Source organism: Aethalodelphis obliquidens, unplaced genomic scaffold (assembly GCF_003676395.1).
Source record: "Aethalodelphis obliquidens isolate GAN/ISIS:26980383/991018 unplaced genomic scaffold, ASM367639v1 scaffold2, whole genome shotgun sequence".
Taxonomy (NCBI): Eukaryota; Metazoa; Chordata; class Mammalia; order Artiodactyla; family Delphinidae; genus Aethalodelphis; species Aethalodelphis obliquidens.
In genome coordinates, this window is record NW_020837946.1 from 61,847,721 (window position 1) to 61,866,152 (window position 18,432).

At 33.3% G+C, this 18,432-nt stretch overlaps 1 protein-coding gene across 8 annotated transcripts in view; it reads right to left on the reverse strand.

The window, feature by feature from the left end:
* Positions 1–18,432, reverse strand: part of UBR3 (ubiquitin protein ligase E3 component n-recognin 3) — a 227,135-nt gene that overhangs the window by 54,403 nt on the left and 154,300 nt on the right. For 6 of the 8 annotated variants that reach the window (XM_027128679.1, XM_027128641.1, XM_027128646.1 and 3 more), the window contains 3 exons: positions 14,051–14,263; positions 12,729–12,865; positions 6,645–6,730 (listed from right to left, as the gene is read on the reverse strand). In XM_027128679.1, coding sequence (XP_026984480.1) covers positions 6,645–6,730; positions 12,729–12,865; positions 14,051–14,263 — 436 coding nt within the window. The remainder of the gene's footprint in view (positions 1–6,644; positions 6,731–12,728; positions 12,866–14,050; positions 14,264–18,432) is intronic. The other 2 variants (XM_027128644.1, XM_027128650.1) reach the window with 1 other exon arrangement.

The following is an 18,432-nucleotide window of genomic DNA, read 5'->3' on the forward strand; positions in this document are numbered from 1 at the left end:
TTGCAAGATGTTCTCTCAGCCTAGAATAGCATCTTGTTGTTCTCCAGGCAAACCTGATTCATCTTTCAAGAGCCAGTTCAAGTGCTCCTCTGTAAATTTTTCTCTAATACCGCGCCTGAGACAGATGTGATCATCCCTTGCTTTACGCATTCTCTACACTTGAGTTACTTTTATTTTAGCACTTCTAATACAGCCCTGTAATTATTTTTCACTTTTCCTCTCCTATGAGACGGTGAAATCTCTCTGAAAAAGACAACTGTTTCTTTTCCTCTTTGTAATTCCCAGGCTAGCACACTGCTTGACATTTAACAGGATTTTTTTAAGCATGCTTAATACTGTATGAATATGTCAACAATCCTAGTTTTTTAAATCATATAATATAAGCCTAAAATTCATGATGGATTTATACTCTTCCTTTTCTGCTGTAATGACATATTGGCTTAGTAACCAAGAAAGAGGCCAATTAACTAGCCCTAATTTCACTGCCCCAAAGACAGTGACCTCTCAACTCTAACTACTAAAGTAGTGCTTGACTTACTTGCTCCCACTATCTTCTTCCCCATGTTGGTTGCCGTGACAACTCATCTGGGACAATGAACTCTATTTTCTGCAATACCTAATCAAATTCTTTACAGCTGGGACAAGTCTAAGGTATTATAATGTACTTAATCACAAGAGAAACATATCATTACTAAAACAGAAAACACCATTGAAAGACTGATTTGTCGTTGAAAAAAACCAAAGATTTAAATATAAGAACTCTCAACTGGAACAAAAAGGTAAGATTTAGCAATCTCTTCTATCTGTATCAATATTAAAGTAAGACTATCATACCAAAAAAATCTATAAAGTAAAAACATAACTCCAACTTCATTGTAAAATTAAGAGTTTTACACGTATGGCTATGAATACCATACACACACACGAAACACCGTTATGCCAATTTTTATGACTTGGGGAGTATCCACTTAAGGAAATTGAACACAAAGTTGTTACATATGTTTTTGTTATATATGTTTTTCATAACATATTTTTCAAAAATGCTTTCGAAACAGATGTTTACTGAGCTCAGTACAAGGTTGAAAATTCTGCGTCTCTGTCAGTCATTTCTAAACATGAAAGAGTTCTAAACAGGCAGATTATTTCTTAGTATAACACTCATACTGGTTATTAAGACAGAAATACATATTAAAGGAAAGACTTATCCTAAAGACTTTTATAAACTGGTTCTGTCTAAAATTGTACCACTGTTAAAATTTACCTAAGGTAAACTTAACTGGGTCTGCATTTCCAGATCATTCAAAATTTTAGTTCTATCAGTGCAGTTATCACTGATTAAATACTTGTCAATGAAAAAAATTTCAACTAGCCAAATGACTCTCTAAATTACCATGAAAAAAAATTTTCAATTTCTCTATAACTTATTAATAATCAAAGTAAGGAAATGGTTCTGACCCATTTATCCTAGGGTGAATATAATTGGTGTGGATATACACCTCTCACAGCAGAGTCAGCTTCCCCGGTTCCTCTACACAGTCCTGAGAAATTACCTGTGGAAAGATGGAGGGAACTCCCAAGTGAGAACCTGAAAACTTTTTTCAGCTCCTGTTGAAAAAAGGAGCTGCCCTGCCCTAAGCCAAGCAAGATCTCAGGACCCCTACGCCCTGACAGTGGAAATTATTATCTGTGGGACTTAGTTCCTGGAATAACCACACCATTAACACAGGAAGGCCTAGCTACCTGGGCCACAAAGCACAGGACCTGCAGAAAAACTTTAAAGAATAGCTGAAGCCACTCTTCTTAGCTCAAAATCTTAAACCACACCTCTAACCCAGGCCACCCCAAATTAACAATGTATTTTGTTCCCAATAAATAAGCTATATCAGTCTTTGGGAATAAATCCCATTCTGTCCTTCTAACCCCATCTTTTAACAGGTCAAACTTAAGGTTTGTTAAGTGCTTTTTTAAAAAAAAGACTAGGCTGAAAAATTAACTTTTATCTTGCTTCTGGTCTCCTCACCCACCCCCAATTTGATGATGGTAGTACTGAAGTAGTAGAAACAGTAATGTTGAGATTTACAGTCTATGAAGACTTGAACATACATTGTAAAACTGAGTTCTTACAACAATCCTCTGGTTGGATACTATGAAAAACAGAATCCATGAGATTAAATAAGCTTGCCATTAAACTATCTGCCCACTCATGAAGAGTTGAGTCTGAAAGCAATTTCTACATTTTTATATTAATTTATGTCCTTTGACCACTATAATAATTAGTGGCCAAATTTTCTTCTTGTTATGGGGTAACAAAAAGAATAGAACAAAAGTTGTAATCCAACCTATTTGTAGAATTCATAGTTTTTTAAATCTGAAAAGGACCTTACTAAGCCATGGATATCAGAATTTTACCACTGTTAAAGAATAAGATTAGACTACTTAATAGCAATTTTGTGATATTAAACAATATCTTTATGAAGTCTTACTGCAGGGTGAAATTAACATCAAAATAATTTTCTCTAACTCTGAATTCTCCAAAAATTCATTCTTTGAGCAACTAAAACTACTTTGAGCTGCATGCTGCATGCACACATCTAAGTTGGATTGCTTTCTATGAATAACACACACAGGGGGCAGTTTTCCACTGTGTGCATCATTTCTTGAAAAGATCATATGTTATGTCAAAATTAAGTTAAAGCACCTCAAATGAAAATGTCAAAGCAAGGGTTTGCCTCAACCTTTCTTGACTAAAGTTTAATTTTTATCTCTATAAAATCATGAAATCCATTTGTGATATGAACTTTGGCTCCTTAGTTAAACTACAGTAATAAGCAGAAAGCTCAGACTCAAAGATATAGAAAGATGTTGATCTAACTAAAGATAAGTTTTAAAAAATTATCCTCCAATATTAATAATTTATCAATGACACCTCTTCCTCCCACCCCCACCCCAGCCACTGGTTTCAACAATTTCTGCTTGAGAAATACACTAAGAATATCATGGCAAAAAGTGCTGAAAGCCTGTAAACTTCACTGGAATCTATGGCATTCCACGTCTATTTTCAAATCACTTGAATGAAGAAATTGAGTAACTTTAATAAAACATTCTTAATAAAAAGTTATGCCTTCAATTTTTGCATCTGCTTTGTCCTACATCTGTTGCTAACCAAGTTGGTGGTACTTATCAGTATATATACCAATTTGTAACAAAAACTCCAAATTCACTCATCTTTCAAAACCTTGTTCAAATGCCATGTCCGCCAAAAGCTTCACTGATTTTACAAGCTAGATATGATCCCAAACCTCCAAATTTTCTAGAACTTTATCCATACCCCACTTTAGAACTTAACACTTTCTATCTTACAATAAATTATCTAGAATCAGTCTTATCTGCTGAATACAAGGTCCTTAATGCCTGATCTTCCAGTGAATAAAGAGGAGGTCCACAGCTCGGACCTAGGAATCAGGAGCAGAGCTGCAAGTGGAAGCTGATGAGATGGCTCACGGCAGGGGCAAGGGGGAACCAGCCAGCAAACTGGTGAAAAATAAAGGAGAACCAACTGGTATCCAAGGAAGAAGGAATGAGGACTTGAGAAAATGTCTGAAGGAGTGGCCCAAAACAAAAATAGAATTCACAGTGAAAGGCTGGCAAAAGAAAATAGGCAAGATAACAGGAAGGATAGCATGGGAGATCCTGGAAATGTTCCAAGGCAATAGCGTGCAGTAGGATATCCGTGACTAAGCCCAGGGGTGAAAGTTTTTAAAGGTTCTGCATCTTTTGGGACACTTAAGGGCAAGAGATATGTCTTACATAACTGAATTTAATGTCAGAGAACTGGGTTCAATTGCAAGCTCTGACATTTTCCAACTGTATGACTTGGCAATGCAATCACTCTGAACTCCAGCTTCCTTTTCTAAGAAAAAGAGATAACACCTATTTAACATGGTCATTCTAAAGACTAAATAATTTACGTGAAAGTACTTTATAAACTTTAAAACTACAAACGTAAGGTATTATTAAAATACCATAGTATGCTGCTATGTGAATTAATTTTGCTCATTTTTACTGTGGAAAATTTCCCAGACATATATTTAGGAATGAACTTTTACTCTGATTGGATACTGGTCGGTTTATCTCAATACTTCAAAAATTTGTTTGAATATGGAAGTGCTGAATGGCATTATTCAACGACAATTTGATTTCTCAGTATAAATTTGGCCAGTAATATTTTCTGCTTTTATTGTTGTAAATAGGTCAATCTTGTGCCCCGCCCCACCCCCACTGTGTGTGTGTGTGTGTGTGTGTGTGTGTGTGTGTGTGTGTATGTGTGTGTCCATCCATAATTATCTATCAGGCATTACGCAAGCCATTCAAGACAAAATTTATTAAATTTTTTCTCAACTAAACTTCAATTTCATCAGGAATTTGTGATGGAACATTACTCCAGAAGTGTAATTTCCATTATCATTTGCTTAATTAGTGGAGCATTTTCTCATTCTCTTTCACCAAAATATTATGAAAAAGAGAAAAGACATTTTAAAAATGATATATTTAAGAGGCCATAGAAAGTAATGAATGGGAAAAGGAAAATACTGACTTATGAATAGGCTCTAGAGAAAAAGAGAAATTTTTGTTTACTAATACCATTAGAGTTCTACTGGAAAATGAAAAAAATGAGATATTTGATCTAAGATCCTATGAAACACCTTCAATATGCTCTTGCATTAAACTTAAATTAGATTTGAGTTAGGCTTGAGTAAATAACAAGTACATTAAGTTTATACACTTGCAAAATATAGTAAATAACAAGTACATTAAGTTTATACACTTGCAAAAAGTTTATACACTTGCAAAATTTCATAGAATATATAACATTCTGCATACATGATTTATAGAGCTCTTTTATAAATAATTAGGATAAATAATGTGTAAGTAACTGAACAATACATCATATGAAAACTAAAATCAAAAAAATCATGTACAACCTAAATACATAAAATTTTTTATTTGTCAATCATACCTCAATAAAGCTGGGGGGAAAAAGAACTAACATAACTGATAAGGAAAAAAAGAAAACTAAAAACAGTATTAACTTATATTTAGGATAAGCTTCATCACAACCTCTTCTATACTGGCACATTGAAATCTCTTATTCACTAAAGGGGAAAAGAAAAAGAAACAAAAGTCTGGAAGTAACTATCAATTTAATAATTTAAATTAAAATTGAGGGTGATAATTGAAGTGGCTGCTGCTAGACTTTTACTACTATTTTTAGCATTCTGGTTAAGTTCATCATTTACAAGCCTCTGTATAAATTTAAATATAGCTTAGAGGGAGGAAAAAGTAGCTTTCTAGCATAAAACTAAAATTCCTTTACTAAACACTTTCTAACATAACACTTTCTGGAATATTATCAGCCAATGCCAAACAACAAATTAACAAGAAAGAATAATTTATCTAAGTGAAATTATAGTTTCTGCCAATTCAAACAGACTACAAGCTAAAACTCCTATTTATCAACAACTTCTATAAAACATACTATATCACTGGGTACAAGTAGGGTTTAAGTACATACATCAAGGGGTCAGTAAATACTGAATACTCAGTAAAAAATAAATTCCAAAACCTTAAATTTCCAAGAACAAAGTGATAACACAAAATAAAATATCAAAATCTAGTAAACTAGTAAGAATTTTAAAAGTAACTTGGTTAAATTTCACATAAGTTCATATCTTTATGTTAGAAATTTCAAGGTGTTTTTGGTCAGTCCTTTGCTCTGAAATCATTCCAAAATTACATATATATCTTCTTAAAATAACACATATTTTTGAAAAACTTATATTGATAATTTTAAATAATTACTAATATTTTTAGCATTTAAGAAAATATATTCATTTTTCAAAAAATACATTATGTTTTAAACAATTTTTATTTCCCATATCAATCACATTAGGAAATATTTTAACTCCATTGATTTGGGACCAATAATTAACTGTACATGACATTAAATAATATTACCCTTAGTATTCACATTAATTCTCTAAACAATGACTACACAGTGATAGCATCAAAACCATGCTCATGAAAACTCTACTTTAAGTTCCAAATGATACTTCTCAGAAATATACCCTTACAAAAAGTACTGAAGAATCATGCTCAGTTTACAATATAAAGCATATTCGTAAATAAAAGTATACATCTACAATTTTAATACATTTGTGCACATCAAAATACAGTACAAATGCCTTCACTGATTAACAGCAGCTATTTATATAGCAATCTGTAGGTGACACGAATTGTCTTTATAAAAATTTTCTTAAGTCCAGACAACATAAAAATTCTTTAAAAGAATTTAAGTTTGAGGAAAATTTTTTATCATTGAGAATAATATACTGTTTTAATTTTGAACCAACGTAATTCTGTTAATTACTATGACATTTATTTACTGACTAATCATAGTATAGAAAGAGCTAAATGTTCATGATTCTTCTAAGATTAACCATTTAAAGCATATAATCACTATTAAAATTGATTATACAAAACATAAAAAGAATTTGAAAATACAACAAAAGACCACTTTGCCTATATATGCTTTCAAAATGAAATAATCAGAAATTTTTTAAAATTTAGCACTGCTTAAGACTTACTTAAACAAGACCTTTTACCAGCTGTGCTTGCACCACCTGAACATAAATTCCCTCCTCGATGAATTAATTCAAGTTCCAAATTGGTTCTGTAAGCAAAGCATTAAAAAATATCTCAGTCATTAGATTGAAGTAATACTTTTTGTTTTATTGATATGTCTGAATAAACCTAAAGTTCTTCAACTTTATTATTTGAAAAATTATAGTTTATGCAATATCAGTAATAATCATATTTTATCTGATACTTAGAAAGTTAAAAGGGGAACAGTTTATCTACCCTTACTTATATGTTCATATTTATACCTGCAAAACTGCACACGTCACAGTGTAATTGTTGCAAAATCCTAGATGTTGGCAAATACTAAAAACTAGGCCTTAAGGAAAAAAACTGCAACACATTTCAAAAACCCGCATATGAATCTGATGAAAGAATCTGTACTCTGGCAGCCACTGATTAGGTGGTTACTGGCATATAACACACAAGGGCATACCAATTTTTCTATCAGAGAAATGGTTATCACTCACTGGAGCTTAGATGGCATCTAGAAACCAATATTAAGAAACAAAATCACTAACATCAAAGTGGCTATAAACAACACATATAATTAAACAGCAGTCTCCTTTACAGACTTCTAGAATTACAGTTTTATTAAAATACATTGTATAACTATTAACACTGCTAAACAACAATATTGTTCAAATAGATTTGAAATTATATTTAGCGATTATTAGTTTACAGAATAGCAATAATTAGTAAATTGACATTTCAAAAATCAAATTGATGCAGAATCTAAAGATTTACTCAAAAGCAGTAACAGTAAAACAGCCAATCAATTTTGACAAAATAATAAATGAAAATTCTGAGTGACTGTGTGTATTTTTATTTCAACAGTATTAATAAACTTAAACACACCTTTATTTGCCACAACTAAAACTGAATAAACTAGTTTATACCCAAGATATGTATATATGACACTAATAGTGAGATATCCCCCATCTTAAAAATAAATAAATAAAAGGCAACATTTCAAGCTTACTCTTTACAAGTGAATTCAGGAAAGAATAGAACCCTATTTTATTTAAAACAAAACATTTTGAGCTGGTTTTGTTTGTATTTTGAATACAGAATGTTTTGAAATGTTATTTTCATATATTTACTTATAAATGCAAACTGTTAAAAATATTAATATTTCTAAATCTGTATATTTGCCACCCATTTCTAAAGGAATGCTTTAATCCTCTCTACTCAGGAGGGAGAAAAAGCAATTTAACATTGATAATGTTCCTGCTCAGAGCTCCATCTGGTTGCTGCTGATAAGGGCATCTGTGTGACAAGGGAATTTTCCACCCTTCAGGTGATTTGCATTGCTCACTGAACTTCTAAAAACCTACCAGCAAGGAAGCAGGGACAAGGATTTCATATTAGTGGACAGAAAGCGAGCGGAGACCAGCATGTGTTCCTTCATCAAGGGAATATAAATGAGATCAATACATTTTGTTTTCACAAATCTTCTGTTGCCTAATCTGTAGAAAAAAATTAATGGCTATATTCTCTTATAAAAACTAAGATTTCCTAGATAGTACTTTTAAAAGAGCTAACCAGAAACGCGATTAATTCTTATAAATGAACGTCAGAACCAGAATGTCAACTTTTATTTCAGCATAATTTGCAAAAATATTCATTAAAATATAAATACAATAACAAGTCTATTTATTTAATCATCAAATAAGATACTTTAAAGGATGATAAACATGTTACCAGAAATTTGATTTTAAAAAATACTTGAAAGAAAACTACCAAATGTAATTAATTACTTCAGATTATGGTTGGAAGATCTCCTGTACAACATTCCTTCTGAGTTAAAAAAACAAAACTACCTATCCAAAAGGTTTGTATAATATCTAGGATTTAAAAAATCAATATGTCTCAGCTTCTCCTTATTTAATTTATAACAAAATTGGCCCTTTAAGTCTTGCTAGAGAAATGAACACACAAATGTGTCACATGCCCCATGTCTGCTTTTCCCTCACTGTTGAAATCATAACGCAATATTCTGTTTCTGCCCTCCTGAATGGATGATATAAAAATTAAGATGTATTGGGAGCAGAAGTTTTCCAAGCCTTTTTGTTCTTGGAGAAAAGTAGACTCAACTTTCTATATTTTCTAACACAAACACATTCAAATTAGTTTGGACGGGGAATAAAGAAGAAGAGAAAATCTCTACATTTGAAAGAAAGATTGCTTAAAGCCTATCATGGTGGCCACTTAGATATACCCATATAAAAACTCCTCCAACTATGCTCCAGTTTCTTTTTGCTTGACCAAGTATGCCTTCTACCCCTCATTTGGCACTAACTTATATTTTTAGAGCTATAATTTGAAAAACAAACGTGTATAAACACACACACACAGAGACTCAAACACATACTCGTATAGTGTGGGTTCAAGGCCTGAGCCTACCCCTACTAGATGACCAATTAATTCAATTTCTCAGAGAAGAAAAGATCTTCATCCATACCATGGCCTGGCCTATATTATCGAATACTCAGCTCAAGCTCTAACTCCTCCAAGAGTTAGGGAGAACTAACTCCCTTTTCTTGGAAAAGGAAAGAAGTGCTTCTACACACTTTATATTTCAATTTGCTCATCTTCCCTTTTGAAGTTCTATAGCACTTTCTCAATATGATATATCTATTTAAAATATATGTATTTTTAAAATATTTATATTTTTAAATATTTTATATATTTTAAAAAATTATATTGTTTTATACAGATTGATGTATATTAGTTTTGTCTCTCCAACTAAACTGTAAATTCCTGAAGACCAGGGACCATTTCAGATGCAGCTTCTATATCCCTGATGGTACCTAGGAAAGTGTTCAAACAATTCCCAGGACCTGAACACCTCTTTGTTTTGATATGTAGCCAGTGATAAGATTCTCTAATCCCTGCAGTTTATTATCATTATCTTGTTGACCCTTCCTTTAGTTTTAAAAAGGATTCATTATTTGGTGTTTTAGCAAGCATTCTTCTTATTTCAAATATAATTAGTTTATAAAGTTTAAACTTATAATGCAACTAATGTATAAAGCAAGCTGCATTCACTCTACTGAACAGTTTACCCACTTATGACTTAAAGATGTCTCTTCATCTACATCTCAGTTACTCACATTTCAACTTCTTTCCATTTCCATGTTTCTCACATATACAGGCTAAGTGCTACTTACTAATAACTCTAGGCTATATATAACTTGGGTCCAAAATCTTTGGAGAAATCAATTACTCAAATTAGTGTGATTCATTGTTTCAATAATGAAATAATGAATTGGCATTGAAGTGAAAAAAGCTTTCTTCTCCAAAATTAATTTTCCATAATCCATTTGAATGACTGATATTTACAATAGAATGTTTTTTGGAAATACATTAAAACTTGAATATAGTAATTTTGATTAATTTTAATGCGACAAAAAGATCATTCCAACAATTTCTTCTTTGCTGCCCTCAGAAAATCCTCCAAGGCTTCACCTTGCAAATAAAATTAAATACAAAGAGATACATATTGTCCTACCAAAAACTAAAAAATAGCTCAAAAACAATTATTAAAGGACACAGCTAGTTACCCACTAGAAATATTTTGTTTCTAAACATCAAAAAATTTAAGCTCCCCAAAGAGCAAAAAAAATTACTTATTCAGCTGGGAGAAATTCAGTCCTGGGAAACTAGGGTTGTAGCCCATTCAAATTACTAATGTCAAATACAAATACATTTGCATGTTCTAAGGGACTATACATTTAAGAATCACAGCATTTAATTCAAAAGTTAAATAACTGAAATTAATTTTATTTCTAAATATTTTACTTACTTAACCATTTTAAATACTGCTAAATACTTCAATGACTACCTTTTAGGCATAAAAATGATCATAATCTGTAATCATAAGTATTTAATGAAACAAGGTTATATGCCAGGCAGAAGATAACTGTAAAGACCTGGTTTCCTACCTTGAAAAAGTTACATCTTATTCAAATAGAATACACATGCTTTTTTCCTTTAACTCATGTTTTTGTTAATTCTTGAGTCAATCTGTTTTTTGTGTTTCTTTTTAATGATTAAGTAAAACTTAGAGAAGGCATGCAATCTCACTGTGAGAACATTGCAATGGCCTGGGTAATTTTAACCAAGGATAAGGTTTTTAAAGGTTATATACTTTCACTTTTGGAATCATTATATTGTTGCTTTAGAGTTTACCACTAAGGATCAGAGAAGGATGGGAGGATGGGAGAGCCTATTTTCTCCACTTCTCTATATACACCCTTAGTAAATAACATTTGACATCTGTCCCTGCTTCTATATAAAAGAGAAAAACAAAAATATGTTGATTCAAAAAGTCTCCCATTATCACAGCAAGCTTTCTATAAATATTTCTATTAAAAATTATATATATATTCTATAAATTATTTATATATTTAAACAAAGAAATAGGAATCCAAAACTTAAATTTAAATCAAATTATTTGATTTATCATACTACAGCAAAATTCCATGTACAGATCATTCCCATTCAACCAGGATTTTCTTATAAGGTCAATCCTAATAAAATCAAAGGCATAAATGCACAAGTGACATAAATATGAGTGTGTATATACATGCATTAAGTTGGTCTACATCCATGTCACTTTTCTACATTATTACCATAATATTGTACAGAACTTTATGAAACCTTGAAACCTGGCAAAATTAAATTATATTCAATTTAGTTTTCACATAAAGTATATTTTATTGCAAGTATGTAATTGGTAACTCTTCAGAGACAAAATGTTAAATTAACTGTTATATCTTCCCCCAAAGCATTCTAGATAAATAACAATAGCCTAGGAATACACAGACTAGATAGTTACTTCCCAACCCATTAGATCCTTTTACATCAATCCACGTCCAGCACTTGCATTCTTAGACCAAAAACTAATGTTTCCTTATCCTGAGGTCTAACTTGCTTGCTGCAATTTTCTTAAGTCTGGTTCCATTTTTCCTGGGTTCAAAAGAGTACATAGTTCATTCACTCTTTTGTTACCCTCTGTTCCAGGAATGGGGCAGAGAGAATGGTCATGATGAACTTCATGTATATATGACTTATAAAAGCTGAACTAAGGAGAGGAAAAAGGATAACAGTAATTGAAAGAACACTATACCTCAGCTCAAGAAATCTGAGTTCTAGTCCTACTCTACCACTAATTTGTTGCATGACTTCAAGTCACGTTATTTCTCTAAATCTTACCTATTACAATACTACTTGAACAAAATATGAAGTATGCTTCTAGAGATATCCAGGGGTCTACAATATCAGATCTGGCAGAATGTGTTTACAATTGTGCCTGCTTCTCTGCTATTTTTTTTTTCTTACAGTTCTCCATTTTCCTTCAATTAAGTTTTCTAAAATTCCTATTTGGAATTATTTCTTAGGTATTGAACACCTACTCAGTAGATTAGACTATTCCTACCTAATCTGAAAGATGAGAAGCATTTACCTCTGTTTTCTTGAGACCGATGGCTACTCACAGAAGTTTAGAACATGCCTGATCCCGTTTCCTCTCCTTTATCTGATTTTCTAAACCACTTATAGTCTTCTAGGACATTACTAGATCTTGCATGAGCTTAAAACAAAGTAAGTTCTTCTTACTGTTCTTATTTTTTTTATAAATTAGAAGTATTTAACATATTACAATGTTTTAGTTCTTAGTATTATCACTTTTTTGACAGGGCTTAAACAGTGATTTCTTAACAACACCCTTCATATATAATACTCACATGCTTTGAGGTAGACATCTGTCCCAAATGTTACTAATATACTTTTCCTCATATATCCTATAATGCTTAATAATACCTAAACCAATATTCCATTAAAATAAAAACTCCTCAGAAAAATGAAGGAAAACTCTACTTTTATAGACCTTTTAGGAGGTTCTAAAACTAGCCATAATTTCAACCAACATTAAAAATATGCAACCTTTTTTCAAATAAATATGAATGAGAAATAAAATAAACTATTAACATTAAGTAAATATAAAAGTATATACTATGTATACCTACCTAGCAACAGAATACATAAAGAGAAAATCATTATCTGGTGAGCCTGGAGTCTTGCTATAGTCTCTATATTTCTTCTGAGTGGTATTTTTGATATCTTTCATTACAGATTCCATTTCTTTACTTAAGTTGGTTTCTGACTGTAAAAAACACAAACATACATATAAAGTTTATGTATATTCATTTTCTCTAATAACAGTCTAACACTACATTGTTTATCATATGAGCACACTAGGAAGTTAAGGTTTAAAAGTCAAAACAGATGTACATTAGCTACGCACTATAAATATATCGAGTGCACAAAGATAAAACAGATCAAGAGGTATTTTCTCTTATTTTAGGGACCTTTTATTCTAATTTTATATTGTGATCCAACCATGAATTAACCACACAAACTATATTCTAAACAAATGAGTATATGTCATTAAAATATCTTAGAACAGTTTCCATGCTTATAAAAAATCTTTCATTTAAGCTCATTTTTTCAAGATTAATATTGATGTCCCTTACTTTAAGCCTATTTTAATCACATAAAAATCTGGATTTCGAAAAGAAAAAAAATAACACATAGACTCAAAAATTAGTCTTCAATTCAGAAAAGAAGATGAATCTTTCTGATTAGCTTTAAACTATGAATTTGTTGAAAAAGTCAGATATTCATAGTTTTCATAAATTTACTGCATATACTGGGCATTGCTGTCACTCCTCTCAGGGACCATAACATAAATCTATAATGAAGGTGAAATATTTAAGAATTTAAATCAAATAAATCCTACTGGATGGGATAAAAGATGGGTTCACTTAGACCAAATCTCACAGTAAAATAGACTGACTTATGGTTCGATCATATATACAATATTTTATCTCTCTAATACACACACACATACACACAAATGTATGTGTAAGTCTATAATTACACACACAGAAAGTTTGCATGTGTGTGTGTAAATACATCATCTTAATTTTAATATACCTAATGGCATATTTTTAAATGATTAGATTGTGCTTTACATTGCAAGATACATCTATATAATGCTGGACTTTGTTTTTAAATATTTCAACATAACCATATCTAAGCTTATAGGATATTTCATGATCTGGAAGATGTATATTAAAACTATAACAATTTAGACTAAGGAAAAGCATAGCCTTTAGTAATAATTTGTTCTGTTACTCTCATTTTTGTTTTTAATAACCACCAACAGAAGAGTAAAACCTCTAAAAGCAATTTCTACTAAATATATAAGGTCCAGAGTAATTTAGAAGTAGAACAAAAATTAAAGCTGAAAAGCAGAGCTGAGTTAACCAGGATATTTCTGCCTTACACTGATGCTTACTGGGAAAGCTCCCGGACGTCCCTGCAGCTCCTCCACTTCCTTTATGAGATCTTGTATGCTTTTGTTACTAGGACGTTGCCAAAGGTTGTTTTCGACATTGCTTCCAGGATAACAAGGAAGAACACTGTTAGCAAACTGCCTGCAGAGAGGACATGTGAATTCTCCTTTGTCCACTGAGAAGCCCTGAAGAACCTGGTCATTCTATAAGATGAAACAAACATACAGCTATATGATGCACATGTTTACAGAAAACAAAATTAACACCACTACATTTTATAGTAAATAAATGAACCATACAAAAAAGGACCTCTAATACATGTCATAAAAGCATAAAATCATTTAACTGTTGAAGATTATCAAATCACTTCTTACATCATGGCAATCATGTAACACTTGCCATCACCAATGAACGGCTTAAGTATCCTACTCTTCTCTCAGTATGAAACATTCAAATAATGATGCAATCTGAAACATTCAAATAATGATGCAATTAATCTGAAATGTGGATTTAAGATACAGAATAACTCAAAAAGCAGGCCACATTAAAGTGAATCACCTTCCCCATGCCCCTGTTTTCTTCACCTATAAGTGACTACTGGAAAGATTCTCCCAGTGCTTATGTTATTTGATGTAGGATAGACAGCTTTTGAGAGTATTTAAGCCTAAAAGAATGTAATGTGTCTTCCAAGGTGTCTAATGGCCGAACACAACTGATTGGACTTGATGCAGTGGGTTTGTTTACGTTTAACGGATAGGGGCAAGATTTAGTTAGGATACTCAGAACATAAGGGTGATAAGGAGGGGAATTAATTTAACATCCTCTCCTTCAGATGTTCCTGATAGGAGAAGGAAGAAATATGAGAATTCTTGAAACAGAGACACATAAAGCACATATGCCTAGGAGGAAACTCTTGCTCATGAGAGACTGCAATTCATGCTAACTAACCAGGATTTAAGGCAGGAATCCAGGCTGCTATATTTGTTCCTTTCTTTTGTCTGACACCACCCACATCTATTTTGCTCTTTCAGGCTACTGCTATTGTGTAGTCCTAACCAGTATCTTACTCTTTTTTCCAGCAGTCTCTCTTATTCTGCCACTACCCTAATGCTTTATCTCAAAATATGTTTTTAATGTAATAATATATGTATGAATGCTACAATATGACCATTATTACTAATAAGACAAAAATAATGAGAAAAAAGGATACAAAGAAGAAAAAATGAATTTATTTGCCCATGGTTACAAAGGTAGTTAATGACAATGTCAGAATGAACTTAGGTTTCCCAACTCTTTAATTTAGTGTTCATTTCACTGTATCTTGGATTTCAAGTACTTTGGCCAAAAGAACTGAATTCTATTTTTTTTTTTTTAACTCTGTGACACTTATTTTTTCAATTCCTTAAAAATCTAACACCATGTCTTCTTAAATCCAATTCTATAAACAAATGCTAAGCTCCTATCATGTGTCAAATGCTGCACCATGTGACAGCAAAAAGAGTTAAGAGACATCTTCATTTAAGGTACTGACAATTTAAAAGCAAAGAGAAACAAATTATAACAATAGTGTGATAGATGCAACAGAGAAGGCTTCCCAAAGAAGACTTGTGAAGTAAGTTTTAAAGATATACAAGAGGAGTGTACTAAAAGGTTGGGGCAAGGGTCCTGGTGGTTGAAGGACATTCTATGATAAGCTTCCCTGTAGCCATAATTTTAAAGAATGCTAGGTCCTCATCCTAGCCTTGACTGAAACTAGGTTCTTTCCTGAAGCATCACCAGAAGCCCTCTCAACTAGGCACTGCTCATTTTCCCACATCTCTCAAACCTCAGTATCCTTCTCATCTCCAGTGCTGGCTCAAGATCATTACTCTTGCATTCTCAGTGTGGCTCATGCCATTTAGTGAGATCACCCCTTTTCCTTCCTTTTTACTGTCATCCATTGCCCTTAATATCTGAAGACTTTGGTACCTAGATCAGTTTTCCTCATCACTCCAAGTCCTGCCATCCTCATACACAATTTCAATGTATGTACAACAAATCTTATACCTTAGTCCCTTAGCTCCTTAACCTCAACAACTCCAATGGCTTTGACCTCCACTCTACCCTAGCACCTGTTACCATGACCACACCCTTACCTTGTAATGACCAAAAATTGTCCGTATCTGAAAATATTAAATTCAAACATCTTATATTCTGTCAACTCCTATCTCTTTTAGTCCCTCCCTTTTTCCTCAGTTTATACGGTCTTTCCTATCCTACCATACACCATGATATATCATTTTAAAAACTCTCAAGTCAACACTTCTCATTCTCCCTCCATATGTCCTTCTATGATACACACCTAAACAAAATCTTCATACAAAATTAATCCAGTGTATGACTTCCAATTCTGCTACAAACTGCTTCCCACCTCAACTTAGCCCTGAATACTTCCTGGCAATCTTTCTCCAACATCCTATGAAGCATTCTTTCACCCAATTCCAAAGTGGTTTTTCTAAACCGTCTCCTCACTTGTCAAGTCCCTTTACCTACCCCAGCTTTGCCCCCTCTACTCTAGGAACATAAAGCTACACCTCCTACTTCAGAAAGAAGAGGGTCATGGCAGTGAGACAGGAGGAAAGGGGGCAGGGCACAACCTTTAAAAGAATGACACAGCTGTTCAGGATACGACAAACTGGTTAGAACCAACTAGGTCCAAAATGGTGTAAGATTCGACTTCCAGTAGACCTTGAGCCTCATTATATGCTCACTGTAATACATTAGCATATGCTAAATGACACACCCACCAGTGCACCAGACAATTCCAAGGCTAACCATAAAAGGCCAAAAAGTGGGCGATGGCCCAATTCCTGGAAATCCCCACCCCTTCCCCAAAGTAGCTGGAATAATCCTCCCACTTGCTAGCCTATGAAATTCCCAGTCCATGAAAACTAACCACCCCTATACCCCAGGGTGCTCTCACCCTCTGAGAAGGACTGCATTCTGCCTATGGAATGTGTACTTCCCTGAATAAATCCCTTTCACTTTATTATGGCTGACTCTTGAATTCTTTCCTGAACAAAGCCAAGGACCCTCACTTGGCAGTCTGCCCCAGGGACATGCCCAAGACCTGGGACACTGACCATCCTCTCATGCCTGCCCCATTCACCTGCAACAGCAACTCCTTCAGCTTCATGCCTTCTCCCACCCCAAATATCTGATTAATAAATCCCATCAGTCCTTCCACCCACTTTCTTCCTTCTACTCTCTTTGCTAATATCTCCTAATAGTCTCCCAACCATATCATTGCCAGTATGATCTACCTAATGTGGATACTTATTCCCAATCAAAATCTTTCAGTGATCACCAACACCTCTTACCTTAATTCTTTCCTCCCTCTTATGCTCCACATGCAATCTCTCACCAAGTCTAGAAAATCCTTCTCTAAATATATTTCAAGCAACCTAAGTGTCCACTGACAGATGAATGAAGAAGATGTGGCACATATATACAATGGAATATTACTCAGCCATAAAAAGAAACAAAACTGAGTTATTTGTAGTGAGGTGGATGGACCTAGAGACTGTCATACAGAGTGAAGTCAGAAAGAGAAAAACAAATACCGTATGCTAACACATATATATGGAATCTAAAAAAAAAAAAAAGGTTATGAAGAACCTAGGGGCAGGACGGGAATAAAGACGCAGACCTACTAGAGAATGGACTTGAGGACACGGGGAGGGGGAAGGGTAAGCTGGGACAAAGTGAGAGAGTGGCATGGACATATATACACTACCAAATGTAAAATAGATAGCTAATGGGAAGCAGCCGCATAGCACAGGGAGATCAGCTCGGTGCTTTGTGACCACCTAGAGGGGTGGGATAGGGAGGATGGGAAGGAGGGAAATGCAAGAGGGAGGAGATATGGGGACATATGTATATGTATAACTGATTCACTTTGTTATACAGCAGAAACTAGCAATTATACTCCAATAAAGATGTTAAAAAAAAATTTCAAATCTCTAACCTCTTCTCCATCTTCACTGCCATGACTAAGCCCAAGCCACCATCATCTCTTACCTCCTAAATAATATATGCTATCACCATATTCTTTCTTATTCTCCTGCAATCTCACACCCTAAAATCTACAGAACTACCACAATAACCTTTCTGAATGTCATCTCTCTGCTTAAGAGTCTTAAATGGCTTTAATGGCTCTCTGTAAGGAATCTGTCTAAAGTACAAATTCCTTACATGGACCACAAGACCCTTTACAATATAACCCCTAATTACTTCTCCAGTCTTCTCTCTTATCACTCAAGCACCTTACTTCATCAAAATCTGGAACTTGCAGATGTCCCAATAAGACCCTGTGCATACCTCATAACTCTTA